At 39.4% G+C, this 12,182-nt stretch overlaps 1 protein-coding gene across 1 annotated transcript in view; it reads right to left on the minus strand.

The window, feature by feature from the left end:
- ush2a (Usher syndrome 2A (autosomal recessive, mild)) overlaps positions 1-12,182 on the minus strand; it is a 428,293-nt gene that overhangs the window by 158,988 nt on the left and 257,123 nt on the right. Inside the window, exons 57-62 of the mRNA XM_057848749.1 lie at positions 9,956-10,165; positions 3,759-3,961; positions 3,579-3,691; positions 3,260-3,488; positions 757-925; positions 452-673 (exon numbers count right to left, since the gene is read on the minus strand). Of these exons, the coding sequence (XP_057704732.1) occupies positions 452-673; positions 757-925; positions 3,260-3,488; positions 3,579-3,691; positions 3,759-3,961; positions 9,956-10,165 (1,146 nt within the window). The remainder of the gene's footprint in view (positions 1-451; positions 674-756; positions 926-3,259; positions 3,489-3,578; positions 3,692-3,758; positions 3,962-9,955; positions 10,166-12,182) is intronic.

Here is a 12,182-nt window from a genome sequence, read left to right on the forward strand (position 1 = left end):
CGAGAATATGTGTGTGTGTATTTGTCCTGCTGTGTGCTTGGCAGTGCCCTCAACTGAGCCATCCAGAGTGTGTTTCATCATCATCTGCCATGACAAAGATGTCTAATGGCACACACATTCACCTATATTCAAACACACACACACACTGTATACGTACACAAACACGCACGCACTGTCCCATCTGTGCCATGCTATCTGGGTGCTTCGGGACACTGCAGGAGGAAAGAAAGGGAAACGACCCCGCGTTCCTGCACCATGTGTCTACCTCTTCCCACGACACTTAATTCTTCTCTGTCATTTTCCCTAGTCGACCCTCTTTTTTTCTCCTTCACAAGTTCACTTACAAACGCAGACAGAGCAATTCTTATGTGGGTCAGCACCAATTTGAACACTATAGGCAAGGCAACCACCTTTAAATGTAACCAAAGAAAAACGATTATACTTCTCCCACCTGGAATGTATGTATGCACTTGTCCCGAGTCAGCACCACCGCAGCAGACCAGTGCATCATCTACGATGTGGCCTCCGCAACACTGAACTCCGTAGCCATCGTGGAGGCTACCACTGCAGCACAGCTGTCCGCCTGTGGTGGCGTAGGGAGCGCCCCCACAGCAGCTGTCCCCCGGCCCCACTGAGACACGGCCCTGCGAGTGGTCGGGGCAGCAATATTCATCTAGGAAGACAAGGTCGGATGAAGGGAATTGCTGTAAAGTCAAACAAAAGTAGAAAAGAACAAATCCCTTGGAAGACACTCACCAGATTTCAGGTGAACATAGTATCCTCCACAGCAGTGGTGGTGTGGGAGAGGTGGCAACAGTTTGCCATTGCAGCAGACTGGACTGGTGGAATTTGTAAAGCTTAGATAATGTCCTGCACAGCAGTAATGATGCTGGATCTTCTGGTACAATGTTCCAGTGCAGCAAACCTGTTTAATAATAATTGCAAAATAATGTGAACTACAGTGTCTCCTGTATAGTAAATAGGGTTGGGCGTCAGCATCTAGCATCGATAGGATCCGGGACCATTGGAATTTTTTAATTTCGATTCCAAGTTTTGATGCCCTGACCACCGACAGGAAAAAATAGCTGCCGAACACGAAGAAGAAGAAGCCACATGAAGTGCGTGTCTGTGCATTGCACCTTGAGTTCAATCATAGTCACTGTGCGGTGGCGGTCAAATGTTTGGCTCAACTTCACAAAGAAAATGGACCAGTCAGCTTAGCGCAACATTTGCAACACAGCTATATCATGCAAAGGTGGCTGCACGACCGATATGATTAAACACCTCCGGCTTCATGGAATACAAGTGCCGAGTAGTGCATAGCTGAGTGCCGCGTAATTGACGCGCTGTGCCGTACCTCTAACTAGTCAGAACCAGCTAAGTAAAACAATAAATTCCATCTGTCTTCTGCTGACCCCGCGACCCGACCCCGGGTTTAGGGTTAGATGACGTATGGAATAGTACGAGAATAAGTCGTATTATTACGTCGGGCTAATGTAGCTGTATAAGCAGTAACGTACTTTACATAGCGTGTTGCCGCCTCCGTTGAAATCAACAGTATTAAAAGATCATCAAATTATAATCAATTGAAGAATTTATACTAATGGTTCATCATATCTCCCAGCTAAGGTACATGTAAGTGCGTAGCGACACATAGCCACCTTACCCCTACGTAATATTTACGAGTTTCTCGTAGCAATAGTACGACTAATCTCGTAGTCATTTTTTAAAATTTATTAATTTGACCCTAGTACGCAGTCGTATCAACGTGTATCATTATTATTATTATTTTTTTCACGTGATTCACTAGTGATACGTGACATTTATTTATCAACTCTGCTGTGAGCACCAGCCATCAGCTGTTATGCGTTCAAGCTTCATCTACACCCAGTAAATGTGTGTTCTCCACTGAAGGAGACACTATCCGTCCAGAACGCTCATGCTTACTGCCAGGGAAGGCACATATGATCATTTTTCTCAACAAAAACGGTTTCTGATTTTATACTGTTCCCGCTGCTGGACTGGGTTTTACAAGTTGTTTTTTGATTGTTTGATATTCTGCACCAGGTTAGCCCATTAGTGGGAGCTCATTAACATGTAAAAATGCCTGCAGCATAAGACACTCTAAAACATAGACAAAAGAATATATGGAAATGTTTTCTCAGTGAGCTTTTGAAAAAAAAAAACATCTTTGTGAAAGTGCACTCCGGTGGAAAGAAACTTCATCAAATTAGAGTTCAAAGACTGATATTTATATACAAGTTCAAATTAGCCCCGTGGGAAATTCATAGCAAAGTTAATTGAAAGTTCATATAATTTAAAAAATAATGGAGAAGTTGAGAATTTAATATAAATTATGCAATTTTTTCCACCCTACCTATTAAAAGAATCGGAATCAAGAATCGTTTGGAACTGGAATCGAAACGTGGAATCGCAAGTTCAAATTAAAACGATGCTCAACACCGATAATGAAAGAAAAAAAATTTTTTTTGAATGGAAGATGATGACAACATTGATGCACTAATATGAGATTTGGGGACTAGCATTATAAGTGGATATGCAAAAAAAGGAGAAATTTTAAGCATCACAGGGACCCTTGTCTCAGAATAGTACATCTGGGTCATTCCAGAATTGGAGGACATTTTACATCCTACCCTTTAAATTTTAAATAATACACATACAACTATTAAAACATGCAGTTTTTGAGTAAATATACTTGTCCTGAGATCAAATCTAGAAAAGACTAACGAAATACAAAGCTTGAAAATATTTTTTGAAACCAAAAAAACCCCGAATAATTCTGCACTACCATCCAAAATGCATTTTTTCTCTTGTGCCAACTCCCTAATGACCAAATTGAATCTCAAATAAAACAGTTAAAATCTAATTTAAATTTCATTTTTTGGTGGCATTTTGTGGTGTCTTGTGACTTTTTTATAAGCATAATATTTCAAACACTTTCCAAGAGAATAAATTCATATTAGAAGCATAACCAAACATATATTGGGATTTTGTCAAGTAAATTTAAAAAGCACAGGATTGACAAACAGTGAAGTATGCTTTATTTCTAAAGTTATGCCACAATTTAAAATGAGCAAATTTATGGTCTTCACCAAGTTGCTAACAGGAGTGTGTTTGTGTACAAATGTAGTCTTGATGGCTTTAGAATGTTTCAATTTAGAAACAAAATACATTTTTTCTGGAAAAAGCACTAATGCTTTGGAGAAATACAAGACAAAACACACAATGTGCTAATCACCTGTTTGTCAGGGTGGAACCATGATGTCCCACACATATGATGTGCAGATGGACACTGCAAGTAGGAGCAAGTGAAAATTCCGCTGCTTCCATCTTCTGACTTTTTCCACACATGGGCCGTGTCTCCAGCTGACCTAGAGACACATGACCGAAAGGTCCGTCTTAAGACCTCGTAGCCCTTCATGATGCCACTTGGTCGGCCGGGAGGTGACCAGTCCAACTTGACAACCCTAAGAGGAGACAAAAAAGGTGAGGAAGAAGGTGATGTGTGGCTGTACTCCAGTTAAATACTCTTCTAATTCAAAATAAATTAACACCACCTTGGACTGACTACTTGTGCATGTGGTGGTGCTATGTCCGTGGGTGCGTCCTCCACAGTCGTTGTCTGAGTAACATTACTTTTAGCACATGCATAAACGGTGCAAACCTCCACCTGAAATTTGCAAAAGCACATAAAGAAATGCAAACTGCACTTTCTACATGTCAGTTTTATATTTTACCTGAACATTGTAAACCGTAAAAGGCAACAGATTCTTGAGCAAGTAGGACCCCGAAGTGTTGTCTACACTGTTGTGGAAGCGGGCATCAACGTAAACCTGGTAAGCAGTAATGACCCCGTTGGGTCGTAGAGGAGGTGACCAGAGCACGCGGACAGTGCTGCTGTTAACTGGAACCACTTCTGGGGCGGACATTCCATCTGGCTCTGACGATTGGAACATGTAAAAGTGTAATACTTCATCAGAACAACTGCTTCAGTCCAATAAAGGACATGATAATGTAACATCGTTTGTCACATCTTCACAGAACACTGATTTGATGACGGCACATATAAACAGTTACACAAAATCCACAGTACTAAAAGTTTAAAATGCCCTAAAACCACTCTAAGCTTGGGATCATCAGGCCAGACTTGTAAAGCTGTCAAACATACTGTATGTGAGTTATAATAAGTCTACAGAGTACTCTACAAGGAAATTTCTCTATCTCTTAGGGGCAAAACATACTGGAGGCGATGAGTGATGGCGAAATGCGAAAGTCATTGCCAACACAAGGGGCACCATGCGACTGCAGCGGCAAGCGACAGCAACTCGTATCGCCCTCTGCCTGTGAGTCATCGCTTGTCTCAGATTGGCTATGAATTTGGAGGGCATTTTAAAGCCAACAACTTCTCTTACTGCTGTTTTTTAAAAAAAAATTATTTACAGTGGGGCAAATAAGTATTTAGTCAACCTCTAATTGTGCAAGTTCTCCTACTTGAAAATATTAGAGAGGCCTGTATTTGTCAACATTGGTAAACCTCAACCATGAGAGACAGAATGTGGAAATAACAGAAAATCACATTGTTTGATTTTTAAAGAATTTATTTGCAAATCATGGTGGAAAATAAGTATTTGGTCAATACCAAAAGTTCATCTCAATACTTTGTTATGTACCCCTTGTTGGCAATAACGGAGGTCAAACGTTTTCTGTAACTCTTCACAAGCTTTTCACACACTATTGCTGGTATTTTGGCCCATTCCTCCATGGAGATCTCCTCTAGAGCAGTGATGTTTTGGGGCTGTCGTTGGGCAACACGGACTTTCAACTCCCTCCTCACCCCGTGGCGTCAAAATGATAACAAAAATGGTGAGCAAAAATCCCAGAACCACATGGCGTGGACCTATTGAATGACCTACAGAGAGCTGAGACCACAGTAACAAAGGCTACTATCAGTAACACAATGTGCCGCTAGGGACTCAAATCCTGCACTGCCAGACGTGTCCCCCTGCTGAAGCCAGTATACGTCCAGGCCCGTCTGCGGTTCGCTAGAGGGCATTTGGATGATCCAGAAGAGGACTGGGAGAATGTGTTATGGTCAGATGAAACCAAAATAGAACTTTTTGGCAGAAACACAGGTTCTCGTGTTTGGAGGAAAAAGAATACTGAATTGCACCATACCCACTGGGAAGCATGGGGGTGGAAACATCATGTTTTGGAGCTGTTTTTCTGCAAAGGGACCAGGACGACTGATCTGTGTAGAGGAAAGAATGAATGGGGCTATGTATCGAGAGATTTTGAGTGAAAATCTTCCATCAGCAAGGGCATTGAAGATGAGACATGGTTGGGTCTTTCAGCATGACAATGATCCCAAACACACAGCCAGGGCAACAAAGGAGTGGCTTCGTAAGAAGCATTTCAAGGTCCTGGAGAGGCCTAGCCAGTCTCCAGATCTCAACCCCATAGAAAATCTGTGGAGGGAGTTGAAAGTCGGTGTTGCCCGACGACAGCCCAAAAACATCACTGCTCTAAAGGAGATCTGCATGGAGGAATGGGCCAAAATACCAGCAACAATGTGTGAAAAGCTTGTGGAGGGTTACAGAAAACGTTTGGCCTCCGTTATTGCCAACAAAGGGTACATAACAAAGTATTGAGATAAACTTTTGGTATTGGCCAAATACTTATTTTCCACCATGATTTGCAAATAAATTCTTTAAAAATCAAACAATGTGATTTTCTGTTTTTTTTTCCCACATTCTGTCTGTCATGGTTGAGGTTTACCCATGTTGACAATTACAGGCCTCTCTAATATTTTGACGTGGGAGAACTTGCACAATTAGTGGTTGACTAAATACTTATTTGCCCCACTGTATGTTCCGGATATCATGCCGAGAGGTATCATAAAGCATATGCTGTTCGTACACTGCTAAAAAGATTCGCTTGTCCATGTTAACAAAGTGTTTTTTTTTGTTTTGTTTGTTTTTAATTTCTATACAGACAAGAGGAAAAATTCAGTCTATTTATCAGTCAGTTTATTCAGTCATGAATGTCATATTGTGAAAACCCAGAATATGTACAAAATAATGCCACCCAAACAATAAGTCATGATAAGAGATAGACAGATTATCAACCGGGTCGATTATCGGTGCTGATATTTGGAAATTTGAAGAAGACCCGTATCATTTTTTTTTTTTTTTTTTTTGTTTTAAATCCGACCTGCCGGTATGAAAAAATCAATTCAAAACTGGGTTATTTTGGCTCAGATGCTCTCTCTCCTGTCTGTTGTTTGCTACACGCAGTCCTCTGATTGGTTAAATGGCAATAGTAAATGGAGTTACACTTGTATTGCGCCTAAATCACTTCTGGAGCTATTATTTTCTATTTGTGTGATTCAATAAACATGCTTTAGGTATTTCAATGAAATTCATTTGCATTATTCAAATTTTTTACACCATTTTTTACACTTTTACTGCAAATGAATATCGGCTCCAAAAATCGGTTATGGGCCCCTCTAACTACTAATAATCAGTATCGGTCCTGAAAAACCCATATCGGTTGATCTCTCGTCATGACATCAGTGAGAATAAAAGGTACATTTGGAATCATTTTTTGCATTCTTTTTAGTCTTGCGCATATAAATATTAGGGCTGCAGCTACTGATTATTTTAGTAGTCGATTAGTTAATGTACTAGTTCGAATAATCGAGTAATCAGATAAGAAACAAAAAATTCAAACACCTGAGTTGAGCCTCAAACGGTATAAAAAAATAAACAAATGAGGATCTAAGTACAACAAAAGAACAACTGGCTAACGCTAGCTTAATTGCTATAAAATGCTTATTTAAATTTTGTTTTTTTACAATGCTCTTAACAAACAGTTCAAACATATATTCCCATGAAAAACAGCTAAATATACCTATAAACTAAACAATGAATGCAAACTTAGCTTATGTTGGTCTTAACAGAGAGCAGCTGGATTCAGCCATGGGAAATGAGTTATGTCATATTCACTGTTGCCACTAGTGGGCAGTGTATCCACCCAAATCAATAAAAGTAAATGCAAACACTTTCAAAAACAAACCATTACAACACCACGTTAGTTAAACGAATACTCGAAGCAGCAAAATTTGATTTGCATCTTTTTTCTAATCGAATTACTGGTGTTAATCGAATAATTGTTGCAGCACTAATAAATATTCATCAGAATAGCTGCCATTGACGGCGCTGCCTGGATAGGATGTCCATTGCCATCAATGGAAGCCAGTGAGTTAAAAGCAGTATGCCGGTTATCTAGATCCTTATCACGGCAACCGTCACCGTTGCAGAGCTTAAATAAAACCTTAAAAGTCGTGCGGGATGAGGTAAAAATTGAAGTGACCGAACATCTTGTATTCCAAGTAAATTTTAATTATTCAACACTACATTATAGATACAAACAAAAACAGGCTCTTGTCAGTATTGTGGAAAGAAAACATATATAATGTTGACAAAATGTGGTGGATGTCAATTTCCGGGTTGGCTAGTGTCCTCACAGGTGATTTGTCAATCAATAAATCTGTTCCTGATTGGTTCTAGTACCAGACGACAGCAATAGAATAATTTCACGTGAACGAATATCTAGGCCTGTCGCGATAACAAATTTTGGTGGGCGATAAATTCTCTCATAAATTATTGCGATATGCGATATTATTGTGCCCCCCCTCCAAATTTTTTAAAAACAATTTACAATAACACAGTAAGAATACAGTTTACATTAATAATACTAAGCAATATTAATTACACCCATTTAAATGCAAAAAACATTTAATCTTGAATTCAAACATACTTTTTAAGAAATCACAACTAAAAACAATAGACTCTTTTAAGTAAAAGACAAAAATACCAAGACCGCACAGAAACACAGAATAAATAAAATGTCTTTTTCAAGAAAAAAAAATTGCACTTCAATAACTTAAGCATTTAGGCACAGAGGCATAAAGTTGTCGTACCACAAACAATTGCACTTCAACAACTACGGAGAAAAAGAGATTAATTAAGTAGCAGTAACAAAATTTCGGCTTCACTAAGGCTAGGTTCATACTGCAGGTCTTAATGCACAAACACGATTTTATTGTCATGTCTGTTTTTTGCGTGTGCCTGATCAGACTGCCTCTGTCCATGGAGCCTATTCAAGTATCATGCATGAGCACTAATTCGCAGTCCGAGATGTGCTCAGCAAAGTGACCCGCATGCCCAGAAGCGTCAAAACAAATTACACATGCTAGCTGTATGTCATTCCAGGGTGATCATATTTTGATTTCCAAAAAGAGGACACAAATAACAGACATTAATAATCCTCGTTTAGTCTTTTATTCAAAGTTTATATGCACTGATAGAACGCATACATGCACGCACATAAGCCTTGACTTGTGTGCGTGACATGACGTGGGTGTGTCAATTTGCCCCATCTCGGCCATGTAAGCAATATTGAAATATTTCTCATTCGGCGCATAGAATGAAAATCGAAAATTTTCAGGCTTATCCTTTTCTTCATTTATTTTTTTTATGACTGTGGTCAAGCCCGCTTCGTGCATAAAAGCAGAGTTCAAGCTAGAAGTTAATGCTCAGCTACATTGCTCCCGTCCTGCCTGCCGCTTTCGCTTTGCTGACGTCATTGCTGCATGAATTCCGATTCGGGAGACTTGAAGTTAAGACCACCAGCCACATTTTGGAAAAATGTCTTCATTCATCTGGAAAATTTCTTCAGCAATGTACGCTGACAGTGCACTCGGCCCCGCCTCCCCCCATTGAATGATGGTCACGCACTCTCAAATGTATAAAACGAACATACCCAGAAGTCAATAAAACACAGGGAATCCTCGTCACAGCATATTGCGCTGTTGGTAACCAGCAAGCCGAACTTTTAACAGCACGTCCGCTGCACATCTGCCGCACGCATGCACGCGAGGCGATAAATCGCAGCGGGAAAATTACCGCCTTCAACTTTCATTTACCGTGCGATAACTGAATTATTGCATATTGCGACAGGGTTACGAATATCGCGTGTCGCTTCGCTGCAAGAAGGTTGGCGATTTTTTGCCTACCCGGGCTGTTTCTATAGAAAATGTACTGAATGCGAGCGACGTCGCCTCCCGCGTGTTTTGCCCCTTATTTCTGAATTTTTATCTTTGATTTCTCTGAAATAAAACTAAAAGAATTGACATTTCAAGGTAGAAATTCGGACTTTACACCTTTATACTACAAGTTACTATTTTTGTTAATTAAAAAAAAAAAAAAAAAAAAGATATTTAAAAATTAAATGAGTGCCCAAAAAAGGTTAAATATGTCACAGTTACCAGAAGTATTGGAGTATTAGTTTGTGACACTATGTTTTCACGGCAAATATTTATAATATTTCAGTTATGTTGTACGTATAACTATATGTGACCATGAAAAGATTCCTATACCTCAGTCTTATTCAGTGCAGTTCTGAAATACAAACTAAGTCCCGAATACTAAAAATGACTGGTGGTAAACGTAATATTATTGATTGTGTTCTTTTCAAATGTATAAACCATAACCTTGACAGAAAGCCTGAGTAATGGTAGCTGGATTGCCCAGGTTGTATGTCTGGCTTGGTGTGTACTTTGTGTGTGTTATGTCTTTTGCGCTGCTGACAAGCTTTTTACAACACCTTAAATCTGCTTCGCATGCACACTCTATATTGATTTCATGCCTGGCTACATGTATTTAACATCTCCCATGAAGCACTGAGACACAGTGAAACGCACATTAACACAGACACTTAGCAAAAGTGTATTGAATTTACACACTCAATGCAAGAGCACCACTCACATTAATACTTGTAAACAACATAACTTTAAGACACAAACACAGGTAAATTAATAATTAAGTCTCGAGAGCCTTATTTATTATCACTCAACCTGCATAAAGTCACATACCTCCATCCTGCGTGGTTATATTAACTATCGACTTAGTTGTATTATGTGCACCATTAGACACATGTAATGACACCGTGTAGGTGGTCCGGGGCCAGAGGTCAGTCACAACTGTGGAGAGTATTTCCGCGGGAAAGACCAGGTTTTGTCTTGAGTTAGCAGAGACAACTGTGAGAAAATATGACTCCACTTCACCCTGCAGGTTGTGCAACGCTGAGGAAGGAGAGAGAACTTGGTGAAAATGATAATTCTTATTTCTGTTTTGTAATTATTGGGCTTTGTACAGGGACTTGACACTTCATTACGTACATATGCACAATTTAATAATGTGCAATAAAAGAGCTGCACATATTATAGGCTGAAGGCCTGCCAAGTCAAGGCTAATGTTGTTGCTGTTAGGGGTGTGTACAGAATTATTCTTTATTTATTTCTCCGTTTTTCTTGGACAGATCACAATCAAACTTGGTGGGTATCTTTTGAGGAAGTATATGCATCAATCCTTGGGGGCCTATTTTGGATATCTTGTGTCAGGGCTGATTAACTGCGAATTTACGTTTGCTTTGTAGATTAGGAGTTAGCCAGTGAGGGTATGCAGGCTCTTTGTCAATGGCTTCATGTAGGAGCACATATCGGAGACTAAATTCTTTTTTTTTTTCCCCTTGGAAAAAACACACTTATTGGCTTGACCCCTAATTAATCTAAAACTCGCCATTGACATTTTGTGGTGTATTTAAATCACTACCTTACATAATTAAAGGGTGACACGTTTTTTTCCCCTTTTTTTTTTTTTTTAAAAGCGTGACACATGGAATTCTGGCAGCGTGGCCATGTGACGTCACCACCCTGCGACGTCAACAACAATGGCGACCTACTAGTTAAATTATTTTAGTACGAATTTTATTGAAACGAAAACAATAAGAGGGGTTTTAATATCAAATTATTATACTGTAACTGGTACTAAGATTTATCTTTTAAGAACTACATATCCTTCTATCAGTGGTTCCCTTTAAAAATAGGATACTTACGACCGAAAAAATAAAGAAAAATGAGAATGTTTACGCTTTCTTCCCTTTTTGAATTTCATTTAAAAATGCAAATGAGTAAAAATGAAAAATAGACAAGATATTAAAGGCCAAATTACACCGGATGCGTGTGCGGTGCGATTCTGCCAAGACATAGCGGCGGAGCCAATCCGTGTCTATTCTATCATATTGTTCAAATTATACCGGCTGCATATGCGCTGCGGATTGACTGCGTACAAGCTCCACTGTGCCGGAGCCTGCCAGATGGTTTCTTTGCGTAGATTATATTTACTCAGTCTTCTCTACTATAATGAGGACCAACACGGTAGGGCAGTATATAACCCAGAAACGTTAACGGCGCGACAACGTGGCCGCCGCGAGAACGCAGTGAAACGCGGGCGTTAAAGTCGATCAGCCAATGCACACCAGTCGCAGTAAGGCCGCGTGTTAGACGCGTCCCAAAAGCGGCTCAACGCGAAGCACGCGAAAAGAAAGCCAGAGTTTATTATTTGACGCGAGATGCGACCCTCCTGCGTCAATACTACCACTGGTAGCATGGATCTGGCAGACCGGAAGTCATTCGTGTAAAAATACGGTGGATCCGGTCGATTTTCAAACTAATATGCAATCGTAACCTACTTTTTGACTCCATCAGATCTCTTGAGTGGTAGATCGGGGCACAGTTGACTTGTCTTAGTTGATTTACTGCTGTTTTCTCTGCTATAATAATAACCAACACGGCCCAGTGCTCAATACAAAACCCTCCTACCACAACAAAACAAGAAGGAACTAATATTCACATATGAACTAAAGTTATACAAAATAAAATACACAGTATAAATGAATACTACATCACATTTGTAAAATATAAACACATAATAAAATAAATAACAGCCCATTTAAATAAAATAAATTGAAATGAGCTAAAACACCTGTAATTAAATAATAAGAATAATACTCAGATCCCGCATACACAATAAAATTTATTAATTTCTGTGTGGCACTTTAACTTGGGAAAATCCACCAATAAAGCTTTTGAAAACCGTTCGTAAGAAAAAAAAAATGATTCATTGAGGCATTTCATTTGTAAAATACATGTTAAAATCTTTGTCATTGGGATTGCTTTTCTCTTTAGCACAGGACTTCTTTTTTCTTCTTTCTTTCAGAAAGAAAGCTGACCAATACCCGGGGTCTAAAAGGCAAATTGT

Source organism: Corythoichthys intestinalis, chromosome 1 (assembly GCF_030265065.1).
Source record: "Corythoichthys intestinalis isolate RoL2023-P3 chromosome 1, ASM3026506v1, whole genome shotgun sequence".
Taxonomy (NCBI): Eukaryota; Metazoa; Chordata; class Actinopteri; order Syngnathiformes; family Syngnathidae; genus Corythoichthys; species Corythoichthys intestinalis.